Source organism: Phyllobates terribilis, unplaced genomic scaffold (genome assembly GCF_046119375.1).
Source record: "Phyllobates terribilis strain yellow unplaced genomic scaffold, ASM4611937v1 Scaffold_2__4_contigs__length_985480577, whole genome shotgun sequence".
NCBI lineage: Eukaryota > Metazoa > Chordata > Amphibia > Anura > Dendrobatidae > Phyllobates > Phyllobates terribilis.
The window spans coordinates 953,528,863-953,552,071 of record NW_027362762.1 but is presented as its reverse complement, the minus strand read 5'-3'; the positions used below and the strand labels follow the sequence as shown (position 1 = coordinate 953,552,071).

At 43.4% G+C, this 23,209-nt stretch overlaps 1 protein-coding gene across 2 annotated transcripts in view; it reads right to left on the bottom strand.

The window, feature by feature from the left end:
* Positions 1-21,497, bottom strand: part of ARHGAP31 (Rho GTPase activating protein 31) — a 203,220-nt gene extending 181,723 nt beyond the window's left edge. The window contains exon 1 of one of the 2 annotated variants that reach the window (XM_073668582.1): positions 20,812-21,497. In XM_073668582.1, coding sequence (XP_073524683.1) covers positions 20,812-20,902 — 91 coding nt within the window. In that variant the 5' untranslated portion in view covers positions 20,903-21,497. The remainder of the gene's footprint in view (positions 1-20,811) is intronic. The other variant, XM_073668581.1, reaches the window with a different exon arrangement.
* Between the last annotated feature and the right edge of the window lie 1,712 nt (positions 21,498-23,209).

The window sequence follows — 23,209 nt, the reverse complement described above, 5'->3', positions numbered from 1 at the left end:
TGTAATTATACGGAAAAAAACCTACATTATTATAAAGCCCTTTATTAAAATCAATAAATCTTTCCCCATCTTGACACCAAATCATGTCGCTACCCCCAGACCAGGGCGTCCCAGTGCTTGATCATCCGACACCCCCCAAGCATTGTACCTGTGTAGAGGGACAGCTGTGTATAAGCACCTCCCATGAGTAAATGTGGGTGGAGTCCAACTGAGCAGGGGCCGTCCTGCCGCACCCACATCGCCTCTGAAGGGGCATCAATGCCTTTGATGATACGGGGCAGGGTATGGGGTAATAATAATAATGAGAACCTTGAGCAATGAAGAATGAATAAAAATAAAATGTTATAAGAATAAGTAACATTTTCCATTCGCCGCCCTCATCCATGCCGCCCTAGGCTGGAGCCCATATGGTAGATACAGGAATGGTATAGATTCCCCCCTATGGCTGCAGGAGGCAGATGGGATCCTCAGTGCAGATGGTGATGGATGACACAAAGGTTTATAAGGTCAAGGGGAAAGGGTTTACTTAGAGAATTAATGCAAATGCTGCAAATAGTCAATGTCAAGGATGAAATGGAAAATACTACATGACAAGTGAATGATGGGAGAGGGTCGCAGGAGACCTGGCGAACGCTCCGATCTCCTTGGGGGTGAGGAGTTGGCATGTAACATACAGGGTACATGGCAACATTGGCACATCGTTACTCTGGTTTTCCTACACGTTTATCTCACTTCTTCCACAAATGTAAGGATTACCAATCTGCGAGTCAGTCCGATAATGAGATGATTTTCTAGGCAAGTAGCTTGTGGGAAAGTAACCTGGTCAAAAAGTGCACAGAGGGGACATAAATTATTCCCATATGTTTTGTATTTGGCCTTGGGACAAAGAAAAAAAAAATAAAACATACAGGCACAATTTATGACCAGTAGCCTTGTAGTTGTCTATGACTATGTTCACAAAAAGCAAAAACGCTGAGGATTTTCCATCCAGATTTGCAGGTGGAAAGAATTCACACTGAAAATTGATCTGCGATACTGATTTAAGGTCTGCAGAGCGTCATATTATGCTGCAGATTTTACTTTTTGCAATAAAAATTTACAGAGGAAAATGTACACTTGCCAACCGCATTTCACTGGTGAATAGTAACTTCATTTGTTATATGCAGCCTATCCATTCACTAGAGAGCGGTGACATCACTGAGAATGCAGCCTATCCATTCACTAGAGAGCGGTGACATCACTGAGAATGCAGCCTATCCATTCACTAGAGAGCGGTGACATCACTGAGAATGCAGCCTATCCATTCACTAGAGAGCGGTGACATCACTGAGAATGCAGCCTATCCATTCACTAGAGAGCGGTGACATCACTGAGAATGCAGCCTATTCATCACTAGAGAGCAGTGACATCACTGAGAATGCAGCCTATTCATCACTAGAGAGCAGTGACATCACTGAGAATGCAGCCTATTCATCACTAGAGAGCAGTGACATCACTGAGAATGCAGCCTATCCATTCACTAGAGAGTGGTGACATCACTGAGAATGCAGCCTATCCATTCACTAGAGAGAGGTGACATCACTGAGAATGCAGCCTATCCATTCACTAGAGAGCGGTGACATCACTGAGAATGCAGCCTATCCATTCACTAGAGAGCGGGGACATTACTGAGAATGCAGCCTATCCATTCACTAGAGAGCGGTGACGTCAATGAGAATGCAGCCTATCCATTCACTAGAGAGCGGTGACATCACTGAGAATGCAGCCTATCCATTCACTAGAGAGCGGTGACATCACTGAGAATGCAGCCTATTCATCACTAGAGAGCAGTGACATCACTGAGAATGCAGCCTATTCATCACTAGAGAGCAGTGACATCACTGAGAATGCAGCCTATCCATTCACTAGAGAGCGGTGACATCACTGAGAATGCAGCCTATTCATTCACTAGAGAGCAGTGACATCACTGAGAATGCAGCCTATTCATCACTAGAGAGCAGTGACATCACTGAGAATGCAGCCTATCCATTCACTAGAGAGCGGTGACATCACTGAGAATGCAGCCTATCCATTCACTAGAGAGCAGTGACATCACTGAGAATGCAGCCTATCCATTCACTAGAGAGCGGTGACATCACTGAGAATGCAGCCTATCCATTCACTAGAGAGCGGTGACATCACTGAGAATGCAGCCTATCCATTCACTAGAGAGCGGTGACATCACTGAGAATGCAGCCTATCCATTCACTAGAGAGCGGTGACATCACTGAGAATGCTGCCTATCCATTCACTAGAGAGCGGTGACATCACTGAGAATGCAGCCTATCCATTCACTAGAGAGCGGTGACATCACTGAGAATGCAGCCTATCCATTCACTAGAGAGCGGGGACATTACTGAGAATGCAGCCTATCCATTCACTAGAGAGCGGTGACATCACTGAGAATGCAGCCTATTCATCACTAGAGAGCAGTGACATCACTGAGAATGCAGCCTATTCATCACTAGAGAGCAGTGACATCACTGAGAATGCAGCCTATCCATTCACTAGAGAGCGGTGACATCACTGAGAATGCAGCCTATCCATTCACTAGAGAGAGGTGACATCACTGAGAATGCGGCCTATCCATTCACTAGAGAGCGGTGACATCACTGAGAATGCAGCCTATTCATCACTAGAGAGCAGTAACATCACTGAGAATGCAGCCTAACCATTCACTAGACAACAGTGACATCACTGAGAATGCAGCCTATCCATTCACTAGAGAGCAGTGACATCACTGAGAATGCAGCCTATCCATTCACTAGAGAGCGGTGACATCACTGAGAATGCAGCCTATCCATTCACTAGAGAGCGGTGACATCACTGAGAATGCTGCCTATCCATTCACTAGAGAGCGGTGACATCACTGAGAATGCTGCCTATCCATTCACTAGAGAGCGGTGACATCACTGAGAATGCGGCCTATCCATTCACTAAAGAGCGGTGACATCACTGAGAATGCAGCCTATTCATCACTAGAGAGCAGTAACATCACTGAGAATGCAGCCTAACCATTCACTAGACAACAGTGACATCACTGAGAATGCAGCCTATCCATTCACTAGACAGCGGTGACATCACTGAGAATGCAGCCTATCCATTCACTAGACAGCGGTGACATCACTGAGAATGCAGCCTATCCATTCACTAGAGAGCGGTGACATCACTGAGAATGCAGCCTATCCATTCACTAGAGAGCGGTGACATCACTGAGAATGCAGCCTATCCATTCGCTAGAGAGCGGTGACATCACTGAGAATGCAGCCTATCCATTCGCTAGAGAGCGGTGACATCACTGAGAATGCAGCCTATCCATTCGCTAGAGAGCGGTGACATCACTGAGAATGCAGCCTATCCATTCACTAGAGAGCGGTGACATCACTGAGAATGCAGCCTATCCATTCGCTAGAGAGCGGTGACATCACTGAGAATGCAGCCTATCCATTCACTAGAGAGCGGTGACATCACTGAGAATGCAGCCTATCCATTCACTAGAGAGCGGTGACATCACTGAGAATGCAGCCTATCCATTCACTAGAGAGCGGTGACATCACTGAGAATGCAGCCTATCCATTCACTAGAGAGCGGTGACATCACTGAGAATGCTGCCTATCCATTCACTAGAGAGCGGTGACATCACTGAGAATGCAGCCTATCCATTCACTAGAGAGCGGTGACATCACTGAGAATGCTGCCTATCCATTCACTAGAGAGCGGTGACATCACTGAGAATGCGGCCTATCCATTCACGAGAGAGCGGTGACATCACTGAGAATGCAGCCTATTCATCACTAGAGAGCAGTAACATCACTGAGAATGCAGCCTAACCATTCACTAGACAACAGTGACATCACTGAGAATGCAGCCTATCCATTCACTAGAGAGCGGTGACATCACTGAGAATGCAGCCTATCCATTCACTAGACAGCGGTGACATCACTGAGAATGCAGCCTATCCATTCACTAGAGAGCGGTGACATCACTGAGAATGCAGCCTATCCATTCACTAGAGAGCGGTGACATCACTGAGAATGCAGCCTATTCATTCACTAGAGAGCGGTGACATCACTGAGAATGCAGCCTATCCATTCACTAGAGAGCAGTGACATCACTGAGAATGCAGCCTATCCAATCACTAGAGAGCAGTGACATCACTGAGAATGCAGCCTATCCAATCACTAGAGAGCAGTGACATCACTGAGAATGCAGCCTATCCATTCACTAGAGAGCGGTGACATCACGGAGAATGCAGCCTATCCATTCACTAGAGAGCAGTGACATCACTGAGAATGCAGCCTATCCAATCACTAGAGAGCGGTGACATCACTGAGAATGCAGCCTATCCATTCACTAGAGAGCGGTGACATCACTGAGAATGCAGCCTATCCATTCACTAGAGAGCGGTGACATCACTGAGAATGCCGCCTATCCATTCACTAGAGAGAGGTGACATCACTGAGAATGCAGCCTATCCATTCACTAGAGAGCGATGACATCACTGAGAATGCAGCCTATCCATTCACTAGAGCGATGACATCACTGAGAATGCAGCCTATCCATTCACTATAGAGCAGTGACATCACTGAGAATGCAGCCTATCAATTCACTAGAGAGCGGTGACATCACTGAGAATGCAGCCTATCCATTCACTGGAGAGCGGTGACATCGCTGAGAATGCAGCCTATCCATTCACTAGACAACAGTGACATCACTGAGAATGCAGCCTATCCATTCACTAGACAACAGTGACATCACTGAGAATGCAGCCTATCCATTCACTAGACAACAGTGACATCACTGAGAATGCAGCCTATCCATTCACTAGAGAGCGGTGACATCACTGAGAATGCAGCCTATCCATTCACTAGACAGCGGTGACATCACTGAGAATGCAGCCTATCCATTCACTAGAGAGCGGTGACATCACTGAGAATGCAGCCTATCCATTCACTAGAGAGCGGTGACATCACTGAGAATGCAGCCTATTCATTCACTAGAGAGCGGTGACATCACTGAGAATGCAGCCTATCCATTCACTAGAGAGCAGTGACATCACTGAGAATGCAGCCTATCCAATCACTAGAGAGCAGTGACATCACTGAGAATGCAGCCTATCCATTCACTAGAGAGCGGTGACATCACGGAGAATGCAGCCTATCCATTCACGAGAGAGCAGTGACATCACTGAGAATGCAGCCTATCAATTCACTAGAGAGCGGTGACATCACTGAGAATGCAGCCTATCCATTCACTGGAGAGCGGTGACATCGCTGAGAATGCAGCCTATCCATTCACTAGACAACAGTGACATCACTGAGAATGCAGCCTATCCATTCACTAGACAACAGTGACATCACTGAGAATGCAGCCTATCCATTCACTAGAGAGAGGTAACATAACTGAGAATGCAGCCTATCCATTCACTAGAGAGCGGTGACATCACTGAGAATGCAGCCTATCCATTCACTAGAGAGCGGGGACATTACTGAGAATGCAGCCTATCCATTCACTAGAGAGCGGTGACGTCAATGAGAATGCAGCCTATCCATTCACTAGAGAGCGGTGACATCACTGAGAATGCAGCCTATCCATTCACTAGAGAGCGGTGACATCACTGAGAATGCAGCCTATTCATCACTAGAGAGCAGTGACATCACTGAGAATGCAGCCTATCCATTCACTAGAGAGCGGTGACATCACTGAGAATGCAGCCTATCCATTCACTGGTAACTGATTGGAATCAGATGGGACAGGGCTCACGTAGCCACTTAGGAAGATTAGTTTTTATTTCCAAAAAAATTAAAGTAGGAAAAGGGCAATTAGGATGTTGTCGTCAGTGAATGGGAAGACTCGACTTCAAAGCCTGGAGCAGCACGTTCTTTGTGGAATCGCCCGTGCTGCATTATGAAGGACACGGGTGCTGAGTAACGACTGACATCATCAGGGCAGCATCACAGGGAGACGGATCGGAGCAGGAAACAGATGTGAGGACTGTGGAGGAAGTGATGCCCCTATCATTAACCTCTTCAATGCATAGTAGTCAAATCAAATAATCAATCACTAATCTACAGCTGATAATTTCACTCTATAGCTGGGAAACTCCTGTTTTTTTCTCCCACTCCTGACAAAAAATACTGACCGAAAACTGACCAAATTCTGATAGTGGGGCCATGGCTTAGCTGATGTATGACAGGGTAGTTTGGGCCTGTATATTACTATTAGGCCACGGCCCCACTATCAGTATTCGGTCAGTATTTTTTCTCAGGAGTGGGGGCCAAAACCAGGAGAGGAACAATCAGAGAAAAGGAATAATAGAAACAAGTCACCAATTCTGCATTTATCACCCACTCCTGGTTTTGGCTCCCACTCCTGAGAAAAAAATACTGACCAAATACTGATAGTGGGGCCGTGGCCCTAAATCTGAGCTACCTGCCATCTTCTACTAAAGGAGCTGTATGGCTAAAGTCCCATGATTAACCCAAACCTAAGGTCATCATAGGTCAATTTAAAAGTGGTCCACTTGTGACCACCTTTCAAACTACAGCATGCATTATCTTTTAGGCCATGCTCCATGTGCAAAACCGCTGCTTTTTCCCCCACTAAGTTTTTTCTGCAGGTTTCCACAATAGCAATCTGCTTTGATAATTGCATTTTTGCTCTACTTTCCCCTTTTTTATGTATTTTTCATGCAGATTCGAAGCAGTGTTTTTTCAATACATTTTTAGCACAGAAAAGCTGGGATTCCACACTTTAAATTTGCAATTCCATTTTTTCAGGCTCCCCATACAAAGCCTATAAAGAAAAATGCACCAAAAAAAAAAACCCCACTGTTCAATAGCATCTTCAAATGCATGAGTTTTAATGAAATCACATTCACTCTGCTCAAACTGTTTAGAAGATTTTCTGCACACAAAAAATGCAGCATCTATACCATGTTGGAACATGGTCTTAAGTATTTGTTGCAGATTTTCCCCTTTCATTAGGATAACTATAGCAAGTTTTTCATGTGGTACCGCAATGGGGTTTACCTTTGGGCCAATTTGAAAATATTTCCCAGAATTGCTTCACAAAGAAAGAAAATGATAAATTTGCTGATTTAACATGCAATGAACTGTAAATTGTGAGGCTTTTTTAACCAGTGTGCTATCTACTCATAAGTCTTGCATTTACAATCTAGGATATGTAAGATTTTTTTTTTTCATTTAGAATTTTCTTTTGCTATTTTTTTTTTATTAAAAGTTTTTCAATATTTCTTACAAACTCTCTATATTGTTGTTTTGCACCTCACCCTACCCTCCCAGACAGATGGATTTGACTTTTCCATCAGCAGAAAATGACTTCATTTCAAGAGCAGGAAAAAAAAAAAATCACAGGGAACACAGGGTGTGACTCCCTAGTAAGAACATGGAAACCCTTCCAACGTTTTCCTTCCATCATCTTATAAGAAGAAGTCAAGTTTATAATCTGCATGAGACCCAGACCCTCCATCCCTCCTCCTAACTACTGTCAGGGCCTCCCCATTACCTATATCTTATAGATCTGGGTAGAAGAATTTTCACTAATTTACCCCATTATGAGAATTGTTCCCAGACATAACATGTGACGCAGGTTTTCTTCGTACAAATTGTACTGGTCAATGCTAAGTCAACATAGCTAATGATAGCAATTTGTATCCAATCCTATAGGAAAAAAAAATCTTTAATTAAAAATGATATTAGTGTACCCTGTGAAAACATACATACTGCAATTAAATGTACAAAATGTATTGTGTGCTGGGCACTATGTAGTAGAAAAATGTATAAAAAAAAAAATGAATAGGATGAAACACGAGATTCTTCCAGAACAACTATTTTTCACAAATTAATATATGTATCAAAACGTTAATCAGTGGTACAAAAATATATATTTTTTTCCACAATATTCTCTTTTGTGTCACAGAAAAAGTTTACAGAATGCAGAGCGTTATCTAAAAAGTAGAATTTTTTTTTGCATTGCTCCAAAAATTAAAAAGGAGCCTCAACCCAGAAATGCTTTAGAAAAGGAAAATAGTAGCTACTAAAAATATATATATATATATATATATATATATATATATATATATATATATATATTTATTTTAAAAGACGACTAACTTTCCTTAAAGGGAACCTGTCAGTAGGGTCAACCCTCCTAGGCCATCTATAGGGGCAAGTAGGTCATGGAAAGTTGAATAAAATGGAACCTTGATATCTGTGATTCGATGTCTCATTCCCGAGAAATCCATGGCTTTCTTAACATGTAAACGAGCTGTTATGATCTATGGGCTGGACATAAATCTCGGAGAGTTCGCCTCTAGATCTTTTGGTAAATGAAAGGGGGCGTTACATATGTGAGACATGTAATGACTGACAGTCTGCTCTCCTGATCTACATGTCTCACACTGGTAATGTCCCCTTACACTTGAAATAAGCTCTGGAGGCAGATTCTAGTACATAGATCTTAACAGCTCATTTGCATATAAGAAAAATGTGGATTCGATCGCAGATATCAAGGTGTCATTTTATTCAGCTCCCTATGACCCACATGTCCATATAGTCGGCTTAGGAGGGTTGATCCCACTGATAGATTCCCTTTCAGTTGACCAGCTATGTATAGTCTCTTATCGACAATGTCCCATGGGAAAAAAAGTTTTTACGTTACGTCCATAAAGAAAGAAAAATATGGATATGTTGTAAGGAGTGTTAAAGGGTGACTTATAGGGATGCTACCACCAAAGGTTGGGCAGTCTTTATATTCTACAGGTTGTGAAGTTTTCCTTGCCTTGAAGTCCTGTAATTACAGGTACATGAAGATATTTCCTTCTGCGATACAGTACTCTGCCTGTTTGTGCGGCACAGACTTGTTTTAGCTTCAGAAAATAGAGCAAGAGGGGCAACAACAACAACAATTTGCTGAGTGGATTTGAGGGGGTAATAAGATAGCAGTATAGACTTTATTATAGTTTCTCACAAGTAAAGAACTTATTGGCCACAATGTGTATAGGAGAATGTTAGGGCTTCTAGGGTCCAGCCATACTATCAATAACATATATGGGTCACGGCCGTACTCTGCAGGGCGTAATCCGATGTGTGGGATTACATAGTGTACGGGAGACCGTCCCTGCTACGTCAGACTATGTAAGCAGTCTGTGATCAGCCCGAGTATACAGCGGTGTACATAGGGCGACATTTTATAAGGCACTGTTAATGGGGTCTCTCTGTCGGACAGTGCCTGGCACTGTTCACGAGGGCTCTTAAACTCTGGTATAGGGACATTCTATCCATTGAGTGCATTCTGACCGATATCACTGATGAGGCAGGTTTTTTTTGGATAGGGGCACTCTGACTTCACCCATATACAGTGCCAGTCAATGTGCCTCTATAATACTGGCATAACTCATGGGTTGCTCATTCCTCATCTGTTTTTCAAGGATACAACACGTACCCATTATGGGGCTGTTCACAGGTCCGTGTTTTTTCAGGCAAGGAGACATGTCTATTTATTTTCCGGCAGCACAAATAAAAAGGGCCAATACGAGTCTATGGGTCCGTGAAAAACACGTACAGCACACGGCATGGCAGAAGAGGAGAAGCTCTGTCATTTATCCATACGTGAAACACACTGATGACACCGAGCAAACACTGATAATGATGCCTAAAGCTGACTTCACATAAGGGACATTCACGGTATGACTACGGACCCCGATGTCCGGACCCTCCACCCTCTCCTGACCCCATCTCACCAGCCAGGAACTCGCAAACTGTCGTGATCTGTACTTGGACGTGTGAATCCGGCCTGGTACTGCTTATAAGGGCTCATTCACGTACGAGTGAGGTCTGATATTTACAGACTGTCAAAATGGAGAAACTTTTTTTTATTATTATTACTTCTCCAGGTACGATAAAAACGGACGACACTCGGACCCCACTCTGATCAAACTGTGAGGCCACGTTCACACGTTCAGTATTTTATATCAGTATTTGTAGCCAAAACCAGGAGTGGAACAATCAGGAGGAAAAGTATAATAGAAACACGTCACCTCTTCTGCATTTATCACCCACTCCTGGTTTTGGCTTACAAATCCTGATGTAAAATACTGACCAATTACTGAACGTGAGAACAAGCCCTGATCAGAATAATTGGTCCATTTTTTTCGTATCTGGAAAAACTGAACATGTGAATGAGCCATAAGGCACCTCTGATTGCACTAATTATAGATGGCAATATTCACGGGGGGGGGGGGGGGGGGGAAGACTCTAAAGGCCCCCAAATTTACGTCAGTCGTACCTGCCGATATTGGTGGAATCAGCCATGTGTATAAGGGTCTCCCGATCCTCCCCCTATAAGCAATCGATTGGCCAACAGTGTATGCGTATTGCGGCCTTAAAGAGGTATCCTATCCCAATATGTAGTAGGTGTAATAATAATAATATTAGCAAATACCTCCAATTAGAAATATAGTATAGTTCTTCTGATTCGCTATGTCGCTTACCTCATGTGCAGGGCACTGCAGTAGCTTAGACATCCATGGTTACGACCACTCATATAGTGAGTTAGATGTTACTGGTTGTACAATACTACATATTGGGATAGGATTTTGGAGATGGGAATACCCCTTTAACACTACTTGTGAGAATCTCCTGTTGGCACTTTTCATTGGGGGTCTCTAACTGGCTCTGTTAAAGGGGCACTTTGACTAAGGGTCCGCGGACTACACTGGCTTGGGCTGTCATGCCAGCGTTCTTCTGTGGCACCAGGCTTTCTGATGTACACTGTTATAGTTCGGCATTGCGTGGGGGGCCGCTGGCATATAATGTAGCTGATTATAAAACATGGCTACATAGAGTTCACTTTCTGGCGCTGCACTCACAGTCAACATCATTTATTAGGTGTGATAACTTTTTATAAACTGTTAATAATGACCCTATTATCTAAAACTGACACGTTATTATACAGAGCTCTGTTTTATGGCCGCCTAATACAGGGGGATTTATGGGAGTGACGTATACGAGGCTTCTTAGAAATCAATGAAACCTTTCTTTGTTGTCCATAGCAACCAATCACAATGCTTCTTTCATTTTATCAGAGCAGTTTAAAAAATGAAAGCTGAGCTCTGATTGGTTGCTATCGGCAACATTTTTCATTGAAAGAAAATGTTGTCCATAACAACCAATCACGGCACAGCTTTCATTTTTTAAGGACAGAATGTGACTTGAAAGCTGTGCCGTGATTGGTTGCTATGGATGTCAGACACTTCCTTGTAGACCGTTTTATAAATTTCCCACAGTAGTCATCATTTGTGATAAATGTTGCCAATAGCGACCAATCAGAGTTAAGCTTTCATTTCTTAAACTGCTCTGGTGAAATGAAAGCTGCCCTGTGAGTGGTTGCTATGCAAAAACCGACATTTTATTTTAGACGATTTCATTAATCTGTCACAATATAATCAAATCACGTCTATGGCAATAAAGTAAATGACCCCAGGCAATTCCAGTCCAAAAGTCCCAGCTGAGAAAGCTAAAATGACAACCCCTTTAAATAAGACGATAGACGTGTTAGTTGTCACCCAGGAGGTGGCTGAAGTATTTCTACCAATCTGGAGGAATAGACATAGTTTATATTAGAGGATTAATGGCAGCGGTGAATGACTGGGACGTGTTGCGGCACACACACGTGTCTACAGAGACATATGAAGGAAATGAAGCAAGCGTTAAAGGCGCAGGCACGCACTCTGCTTGGCGGCTGATCAGAGACCTGGACAGTCCCAGAACAGAGCCCTCTCTATGCTGCTGATGGAAGGCGGCAGGAATGGCAGCCACTCTGCGGAGAAGGGGCAGGTGGGAAACAGATGGAGCCACCAGCATTCCTCCCGCCTGGCCCTACTCCTGCCATTCCTAACTCATGTGGGAATCATTACCCCAAATTCCTGCTTCTAGCGGAGGGACCAGCACAGTCCTGTCATCAGCAAAGCGGGGTAGAGAGTCAAAATAATCAAAAACCCCATACAGCTCTCTCTGGGGCGCAGCATGATGACCGGCTACCGCTACTACTATAAGGCCGAGGTCACACAAAGCCAGAAGTGGATCCAGCGGGAAGGAGAAGACCTTCCCTTCGATTTCCAAAAATTTAATGTGTGATTTCAACCTTAGACGATGTTCACACACCATGTTTTTTTTTCTGCATTAATTTTCTGCAACAAAACCTGATCTCTTGCCAGGAGGATTTTTGTTGCTGTTTTCTTGCTTTTTTTTTTGGTGCATCCTTTTGTCTCTGTACATAAAATTCAGTGGGAAAAAAAAAATCTCATTCTGGTTTATGCACAAAAAAAGCTGAACACTTGACACCTGCGTTTTTTCAGCATTTTTTTCACCACCCATTACTTCCAATGGGTGAAAAAACATGGAAAAAAAACGCTGAAAGAAGTGACATGCTCTATCTTTCAAAAAAAAACATGCAAAGCACAAAATCCTGAACAAACTATGATGTGTGCATGAGATTTCTGGAATCTCATAGACTTTGGTGGTACTGTAAAAAGCAGCTGAAATTTGCATTAAAAAAAAAAAAAAGCATCAAAAAACGCTGAAAAAACCATGATGTGTGAACATAGCCTTTAGAGTTTGTTTATACTGCTCCACTCCCCCAAAAAAAAACAGCAGGAAAAAGCGCTTCAGGTTTTCAAAATAACTTGTTTGGAGAAAAGAAAGCACATGTCACTTCTCTGAAGCAGGATCCTGATGGAAAACGCCCCAGACTAGGCACCATGCCACCATCCAATCTAAAGGCTGCAAAAAAGCAAAAAAAAACTCTGTAAGGCTATGTGCACACATAGTTATTCGAGAAGTTTTTGAAGCAGAATCTAAGCACAAGCTGAGAGGAAACTCTCCCAATGCTTCAAAAAATGAGCAGAACCTCCAAGTTTTCAAGGAGTTTTGCAGTTTCTGCTCCGGGGCGATTCATCAAAGCTTTTTCGTCAGGTTTCTGCCGAAAAAAAGCTTTGAAATGTTGCAATTTTTTTTTGGGTGCAACGCAAGCTTGCGCACCAACAAAAGATTTAACTTTTGGAGTTTTCATGCAATTTTCGACCCAGCTCGGACAAAGTGGGGTGGCACGTGGACGGACAGGGCATTGCATTCCCCGCTCGCCAAATTCATCACAAGTAGTGGTGGGTGTTTGCTACACCACAAATCTTACTCCAGCACAGGCTGGAGTTAGATCTGTGGCGAAGCGTACATAGCGGTGCACGCCACTACCTTGCCTGATTCATTTAAAGGCGGCTGGCAGCTTTTTCCTGAATCGGCTTTCCCAGCAGTTTTACCGTCGTTTTCACTCTGGCATCTTTTTGCTATATCTTCTATTAATTGAAGAAGAACATGATACTTTTAACAGATCCAGGGTTTCCAAACCCTGAAATGGTTACAAGAAGTATAAAAAGCCTACACATGTGCACAGCAAGTCCTATTTTCATAGACATGCATATGTTCATTCTTCTGAACGCTTTTTGATAGGTTTTCAGGCAGTTTCCGTGGCGTAAACCACCTTAAGACATCGTGTGCTCAGTGCTACTGAGCAGAAACTAAATGGAAACTCTTCAAATCCTCCTCAAAAAACGGAAATCCCTTAAAAACGTAGGAGGTTCAGCTCAGTTTTTGTTGTGAAAACTCAGCAAAAAGACTCCGTGTGCACATAGAGGCTATGTAGACATGGAGTACTTTTGCTGAGTTTTTGCATCTAAACAGAGCAGAAAGTTTTTCAGGTGTTTAGAGATTTAGAGGAGGATTTGGAGAGTTTCCACTCAGTCATGGCTCCAAAAACCACTATAAAAACTCTGTATGAACATAGCCCAAAAACGGTGGAAAAACTCTTTTAAAAACTACCAAAAGAAGATTTTCCTGAAATGGTTCCACTAGAAAACTTTTTGACTGCAGGTAGAAAACTCGGTGTGAGCATACCCTAAAAGATCAGAAATAATAATGTAAAAACTGCAAGATTTTCACAGTGATTTTACCTTTTGCTGTGAAGGGTGAAATCTGCAGCAGATCTGTAGCATTTCCGCAGCGACCGAAAATCTGTTGTAGTTTTTGTTTCAGAAATTTTTGCTGCAACAAATGATTACTGCAACAGATTTACTGCAGATTTCATTTTTATACATTGCAAATATGTGCAATGCAAATCCACAACATAAATTACACCCATCAATTTTTGCAGCAGATTTTCTCCGTAGCGTTTGGATGAGATTTGGTACAATTTTAGCCACAATATTTATACTGTAATATGCTGCATATGTTCATCCTTGACAATTCAGATGGAAAGTCTGCTTTATTATCTGACCCTTAAAGGTACGTTCACAAAGAGTTTTTTTCGTAGTGGAAAAAGTAACAAGCAATTCAATGCATAAAATGGAGCTTTTATTTGAGGAGGGGAGGGAAGTTTGGAGAGTTTTTTTTTCTTTTCCTGAAGCAGTTTTAAGGTTTTCTGAAGCTCTTTTTTCCACACTGTTTTGCAGCCTTTTGTCTTGACACTGTCAAGTTTGGAGCAGATTCCACAAGGAAGAAGTGACGTCATTCCTTTTTTCTTCCCCACAGCAGTTCTGAAAACTTGTTGAACTCGATAAACACAAAGTGATTTTTCTATTGCAATGAACAGGAAAAGGTTTCCAAGCATAGTTGAAGCCATTTTTGATGTAGATATTGGAGAAAATAAAAATCCTCCTAAAAAAAAAAAAGTAACTTGAGGGTATGAGCACATGTGGTCATTTTCAAGTGGATTCCACCTGGACGCTGCCTGAAAAAGCACCGCAAAAAGTGCACAGCAATGTTAAAACGAGATTGCTCTGCACACGTTCCATTTTTTTTTTTTTTACTTCTTTTAACTGCTAAACCGTGAAGCGATTAAAAACTTTCGTGTTCATCCTTTGGGCAGCTTCCGCCAGTAAGGTGGCGGGGCAGCCATAAAAAAACAACAGCAAAGCCACTTCAGGAAAAGGACCACCAATATTCACACTACCCTGGTCCGGCATCCTCTCCTGTACTGCGAAGTAGCCAGACCAGGGCAGTGCGAACTTCCTCAGCCAGCACTGCAATGCCAGGTCATTATGGGGGTCTAGTAATAATAAGAGGCGTTCAGGGTGCCAGCAAAATCATTTCACCTGCCCCAAAAAATGGAATAAAAAGATCAGAAAGCCGTATGAAAATAGAAAATGGTAAAAATAAAATCTACAACTTGTGCAGCGAGAAATGATCACTCACTGATATAACTCTTTTACACTTTTGTCCAAAGGCCCACATTTACCCTGTCCCATGACAACACTTCCTGCCCGGTAATCAGATAGTTCAGTCTTATCATAAGGACACTGGGTCTTGTAATTATTCACAACTTTATATTTTTTTTCTACAAAAATAAAAGCTGGCTTGTGATTGGTTCCTAGGAGAACACTGTGCAGGGTCCGGAAGTGTCATCATGGGGATACAGGCCCTTGAAGCCTCATTGAATCTACAGTTTTCATTTACAGTAAAGTGTTATATCAATAAATGTTAAGATCTATATTGATGTGTACGACGTTGCAGCATTTGTACTTCATGGTATTAATAATATATGAAGAATTTCTCACCGGAAACTTCAATATCCAGTAATCATAAGCCGGGTAAAAGCAGCCGGTTCATGGGCTGCATGAATGAAAAGTTCTGACATTTTCTAAAGCCATGTTCCCACAATGAGCTTTTTGATGTTGCAGATTTTCTGCATCCATTAAGAAAGATAGGTTACTTGCATTTTTTCAAAAATATGCAGCGTCAAAAACTCACAGTGGGAACGTAGCCTTATAGACTTAGCATTTCCTCACCATTTGCAAGATCTCTGCTTGCTGTCAGTGAAAGTGAGCATTGTCGCTTTTACAGCAAGCAGAGATCTTGAAAACTATATGTGCAAGAGAGAGATGTATTAAGGGCTTAAAGGATTGTCTACACCAGATGCAATTATAACAAACCCGCAGCTGCGAGAAGGTTTAGGTCTGTACAGGTCTTCAGCCTATGGATGCAGACAAGAAAAATTGCATTCTTTGACGGCAAGTTGAAATCTGGAAATGGCGAGAAAGTGAAACACAAAGTAGAAAGTTGTAGAACTTTTGGGGTATTAAAATGTGGTCAGCCCAAAAATGAGAGAAAAAGGAGAGCTGGAATCTGAATGATTGCTATGTGCAAGAGGACTTTTTGGACCACATTTTAACACCTAGAGCCCTAAGATTGGGGCGGAGGACACAGGTATTTAGGAGGACAGGACCTTCTCTATTCTACATCACAGTCCCCATTGCTCAGTAACAGCCACGTATGAGCGCAGACGCGCACACTGTAATTATCAATCGCATACAATTACCAGAGCTGTAATTACTGCGATCGTCTATCTGAAAACATCGGCCCTTAAGGGGGAAGAACAGGACATGTTCCCAATATGAGAAGCAATGCAGAGACTTTGCCCAGGGGTTGGAAATTGGCATATGGTCACTTTAAAAATTAACAATATGATTAGAAAACAAACAAACACGTAGCCAAAAAATGAAATCTGAACCCTACAGTGAGCCAATACTCTGATGTCAGGTTTCTTCCAATGCCTACTACGTTACTCACAGCAGCACAGAGTGTGTAAGCGTGACATATACCATGTCACAGCAGCACAGAGTGTGTAAGCGTGACATATACCATGTCACAGCAGCACAGAGTGTGTAAGCGTGACATATACCATGTCACAGCAGCACAGAGTGTGTAAGCCTGACATATACCATGTCACAGCAGCACAGGGTGTGTAAGCATGACATATACCATGTCACAGCAGCACAGAGTGTGTAAGCGTGACATATACCATGTCACAGCAGCACAGGGTGTGTAAGCGTGACATATACCATGTCACAGCAGCACAGAGTGTGTAAGCGTGACATATACCATGTCACAGCAGCACAGAGTGTGTAAGCGTGACATATACCATGTCACAGCAGCACAGGGTGTGTAAGCGTGACATATACCATGTCACAGCAGCACAGAGTGTGTAAGCGTGACATATACCATGTCACAGCAGCACAGAGTGTGTAAGCGTGACATATACCATGTCACAGCAGCACAGAGTGTGTAAGCGTGACATATACCATGTCACAGCAGCACAGAGTGTGTAAGCGTGACATATACCATGTCACAGCAGCACAGAGTGTGTAAGCGTGACATATACCATGGCACAGCAGCACAGAGTGTGTAAGCGTGACATATACCATGTCACAGCAGCACAGAGTGTGTAAGCGTGACATATACCATGTCACAGCAGCACAGAGTGTGTAAGCGTGACATATACCATGTCACAGCAGCACAGAGTGTGTGAGCGTGACATATACCATGTCACAGCAGCACAGAGTGTGTAAGCGTGACATATACCATGGCACAGCAGCACAGAGTGTGTGAGCGTGACATATACCATGTCACAGCAGCACAGAGTGTGTAAGCGTGACATATACCATGTCACAGCAGCACAGAGTGTGTAAGCGTGACATATACCATGTCACAGCAGCACAGAGTGTGTAAGCGTGACATATACCATGTCACAGCAGCACAGAGTGTGTAAGCGTGACATATACCATGTCACAGCAGCACAGAGTGTGTAAGCGTGACATATACCATGTCACAGCAGCACAGAGTGTGTAAGCGTGACATATACCATGTCACAGCAGCACAGAGTGTGTAAGCGTGACATATACCATGTCACAGCAGCACAGAGTGTGTAAGCGTGACATATACCATGTCACAGCAGCACAGAGTGTGTAAGCGTGACATATACCATGGCACAGCAGCACAGAGTGTGTGAGCGTGACATATACCATGTCACAGCAGCACAGAGTGTGTAAGCGTGACATATACCATGTCACAGCAGCACAGAGTGTGTAAGCGTGACATATACCATGTCACAGCAGCACAGAGTGTGTAAGCGTGACATATACCATGTCACAGCAGCACAGAGTGTGTAACCGTGACATATACCATGTCACAGCAGCAGAGTGTGTAAGCGTGACATATACCATGTCACAGCAGCACAGAGTGTGTAAGCGTGACATATACCATGTCACAGCAGCACAGAGTGTGTAAGCGTGACATATACCATGTCACAGCAGCACAGAGTGTGTAAGCGTGACATATACCATGTCACAGCAGCACAGAGTGTGTGAGCGTGACATATACCATGTCATAGCAGCACAGAGTGTGTAAGCGTGACATATACCATGTCACAGCAGCACAGAGTGTGTAAGCGTGACATATACCATGTCACAGCAGCACAGAGTGTGTAAGCGTGACATATACCATGTCACAGCAGCACAGAGTGTGTAAGCGTGACATATACCATGTCACAGCAGCACAGAGTGTGTAAGCGTGACATATACCATGTCACAGCAGCACAGAGTGTGTAAGCGTGACATATACCATGTCACAGCAGCACAGAGTGTGTAAGCGTGACATATACCATGTCACAGCAGCACAGAGTGTGTAAGCGTGACATATACCATGTCACAGCAGCACAGAGTGTGTAAGCGTGACATATACCATGTCACAGCAGCACAGAGTGTGTAAGCATGACATATACCATGTCACAGCAGCACAGAGTGTGTAAGCATGACATACACCATGTCACAGCAGCACAGAGTGTGTAAGCATGACATATACCATGTCACAGCAGCACAGAGTGTGTAAGCATGACATATACCATGTCACAGCAGCACAGAGTGTGTAAGCATGACATATACCATGTCACAGCAGCAGAGTGTGTATGCATGACATATACCATGTCACAGCAGCACAGAGTGTGTAAGCGTGACATATACCATGTCACAGCAGCACAGAGTGTGTAAGCGTGACATATACCATGTCACAGCAGCACAGAGTGTGTAAGCGTGACATATACCATGTCACAGCAGCACAGAGTGTGTAAGCGTGACATACACCATGTCACAGCAGCACAGAGTGTGTAAGCGTGACATATACCATGATGACTGATCGTCTCAGTTGTGTCATTTCTTTTTAATCCATACAGGATGTTAATAGAATGACTCTTCAGGGCAAGTATAAGAAGTACTATTCATATTAACCCTTTTTAGACAGAAACCTGTATCAATCTGCAATGTGGTTATCTGAACGATCGTGAACAATTCCATAGAAGAATGAAAGGAAAAATGTGGCCCTTACCCACAGATATTAGAAAGCAGTGGCTAACTTGAAGTTCTTGAGCCCCAATGAAAAATCTCCAACAAGGCTTCCAAGTATCAGGTTTTTTTTTATTAATAGTGATCTTCTCACATGAGCCAAAGGGACATTTTGTGCCCCCATAGACTCCAGAGCACAAGTGCAACTACACCCCTCCATAGTTACTCCTTTATAATAGATCAATATTGACAACAGGCAATTGCTTTGCGTTAATGGCCACTGGTCACTTAAGAAGATACCTTATCATCAAATAAAAGTGCACCCCACCAACACAACCCAAGCATTGCTACCCCAGATTAGGTTGAATAATCATATTATTCCTGTCCTGCTTTATAAAGTGCATGTCTGGGCATTGAGGGGTTAATCGCGATCTTTTCATTAACCATTTCTTTACCAGGAAAGTCGTTCATACAGATTTAAGGCTATGTTCTCATGATGAGCCTTTGGTGTATTTTTGATGTTGCAGATTTTCTGCACTCATAAGTAACAATTGGTTACTTGCATTTTTTCGAAAATACGCAGGGTGAAAAAAAGTCACCAAAAGCTCATCGTGGGAACGTAGCCATAAGGCCAGGGCTACACTGCGACTTTATGTAGTGCTAATTATTAAATGGCAGCTGCAGTCCGCCCAGTTACATACAACTCAATGTAGTGCTTTACCTAAATAGTTCAAAATCAAATCAGTAGTGCTACAAGTGTAGCCCAGGCCATGGGATGACATTATAACACGTTTACAGCAAAGTTTCCAGCATATAAAGTGTTACAGTTATAAAAATAATGCTGTGAGTGGAAATTCAAGACATGAGGATGATCCCTCTTCACACAACTGTTATACATATGTCATGCACCTTCCTAGCAGTCAATGGGTTAACTCTAGGGCTTTCTTACCCATCCACAGCTATAAATTACCCCTTCACCATTGATACCAAGTCTATAAAGCATGCGGCTTCCTGGCAGACAGCGAGTTAATCGTACCTCCATCTGCATAAAGCCATCTATTCACATAATGTACTGGACATTGAGCTCCCTGGCAGGCAGTGGGTTAATCCATGCCCTTCCTCTATATTGCCTTCACAATGTATAGGGATAACTCACAGGGTAAAACTTCTTGGCAATCAGTGGGCTAAAGCTCTCCCCTCCCCTACCAGGGACCTTTCCCAGCACAGGGATAATCAATGCCCCAGGTAATCTGCATTGACGCTGTAGAATCCATAATCCAGGCAGATTCCTGGCAGTGAAAGTGTTAACCCCATTCAGCCCGTGTCACCCCCCCCCCCGCGGCGGCGCACACAGGGTTAACATTCTGTTGATACATTTTGTAGAACTTGTAACAGTTACTTTTTTTTTTTCCGGCCGTTAATTCAAATCAGATGTCCGTTAACCCTTCCGTGCCCACACCTCGTAGTTGCATCATTTCCAGGATCGCTCCATACTGGGTCTACCCCTATCCTGCAGTGATATAGGGGAGGCTGCCCACCCTTAGGTGGGTATAAAGGGTTGGCAGTCAGGAGGAGGGGGCACTTACCATCCTGCCCAGAGGTCTCCAGGTGCTCTGTCAGGTCACATCCAAAGGCTCCTTTCCTTTTGATCTTCGTCTTGGCTCCCTTGTTCTTCATGAGTTGGTCCAGAGAGGAGCCCCCCCTTACCCCTCCCAGTACAAATCAAAGTAATTTCTAGATAATGCAGCAGTGAGAGGGGTGAGGGAGCCCAGTGTAAACTCAGCCAGCCAACATTGGGGATGTCCCAGCTCCTTCCAAGTCACTCCATGAAAATCCCAGCAGCTCTGGACAGGAGATCAGCTGTCACCCCAGGGTGGGGAGGAGGAGGAGGGATGCAGACTGAAGATCTACAGGCTGAGATTGGGATGGACAGAGGGATCACATCCTGGGAGGCTAAGCAGCTGGGTGGTGGCACCTTGGCATCTGGATTCAGGGCAGGGCACAGTGTGCCACCTCTGCAGGATTGTCCCAGGATAAATCCTCTTCTCTGGCTCAGTAGAAAGTCACAGGAGCTTGCACTCCAAGGTGCACCATGACCAGTCCCAGAGGCTGTAAATGACTCTTTTTGACCTATCTGTCGTTTTTTTTCCTTCTTCCTCCTTTTCTTACAAATCACTGGGTTATCCAGCTCAGGAAATGCTGTTAAGGAAATGAGGAAGGAGAAGGAGGGGGGGTTGCTTGTTTTTTTGGCAGTGTGTGTGTGAGGGGTGGGGGGATGTGGTGGTATGACAGGGGGGAGGGAGGGAGAGTAGTCCTGACATGCACCACCAGATAACGGGACAGCAAGGATTGTGCTTGAAGGAAATCTGTTATCCAGCTCCCAAGTCCAGCAACTTCCTCCCAGCCCAGAACTTGTCAGGGGAAGGGCCATCCCAGCAGAGGAGTGGCGCTGGAGGGTCGTCTGGGACATCGATATGGGTTATTTCACTATTAGGGAGCTGTCACTTTAAGGTCTTGCTCACATTTGCGCTGTTGTGCATGCACAGTCACAATGGCAATTCAAGCTACAAGATCATGCAACTATTTTAAAGCCAAACTGCAAACAAGGCGCATGCAACTTGCACGGTTTCATCCATTTTCAACTGAGTCAATGGGTGAAAAAAAGTTCAGTCTACCTCCAGCTTTTAAAAAAAGATGAGAAAAAAAATCAGATGCAATACGGATATTAAACGGATGCAAAACAGATGATACATGAGAGAAAAATGGTCAGTTTTTGATGTATGTGGAATGTCGCCTTAGATTTATCTTATTGCATGCAGAATTTGCTGAATGTTGACATTTGAGGCTTCTTATAGAAGTCAAAAAGAATTGTGATATTGTGTATTACTACAGTAGGGGCTCATTCAGACGTCATTCGCATTCATACAAGTGCCATCCATGTTCTTCATTCCTACAATAACCTATGGGTTAGTTCTCTTTTCCGATTTTATTTTCCTTGGATTAAGTGGTCCTCATGACTTATCCACTATTGATCCAATTGTTAGAACAAACTCGTCAATGCAAATCTATGGATCTGTGAAAAATCGGACAGAACTAGGATGCCATCCATGCGCTGTCTATTTTCATACACTGTTCATCAGGAGAAGCTACAGAAACTTTTTTCCATTTAAGAAAAACTGATAAAAAAAACTAACCAAACTCTGATGACTAAATACTGACACTGACCAAACTTTAATGACACTGATCAAATTCGCCGATGAAACTCGGACAGTTTTTTTGCGTATGAGAAAAATCACTTGTGAAGGATAGAAATTGCAAACAGTTCAAGGTGACAAGTAACTTACTTTGTGTTCTCGGATGGTGAAATCATGGATGACGCACAAGCCTGCAAGCAAAATCCAACCGGTCAGGATTTTCTAGCAATAGTCACAACACGACCACATAAGCAATTGTGAGATTGCAATCTTCAGGTCGCCTTACCGTCGCCAGGTGGCTGTAGCCTTAGGCTTATCCTATCTCATGTCTCCTTAGTCATTGGACGTGGTATTTGACACAAGCGTCATGATCGCGGCTGCCAGTGGTCACAAATGTGTAATATTTTCTGCCCCCAAAAAATCGTAAAGATTTTGGACGACCTCCACAAGTTGTTTAGTTGCGCCCCTTTAATGCGTCTCTTTTTTTTTTTTAAACCTATGAATAACCCTTTAATGATCAGGCTAAACGAAAGAACGCCTAATGAGCACAAGATCAATCATGTAACTACTAGTAGTAATACAGAAAATAACCCTGCCACTCCCGGCATTATATGCACTGCCATCATTTAGCCTTCTATATATATGGACCCGTATGTGGGGCCGTGTATTCTTACCTAGAACATATGCATCATAAAACCTGTACAGACCTAATACTTCTTACAGCTGGAGGGTTGTTACAGTTGTATCCGGTCCAGACAATCCTCTGTGAGCTGTTGGACCACAGACTGCT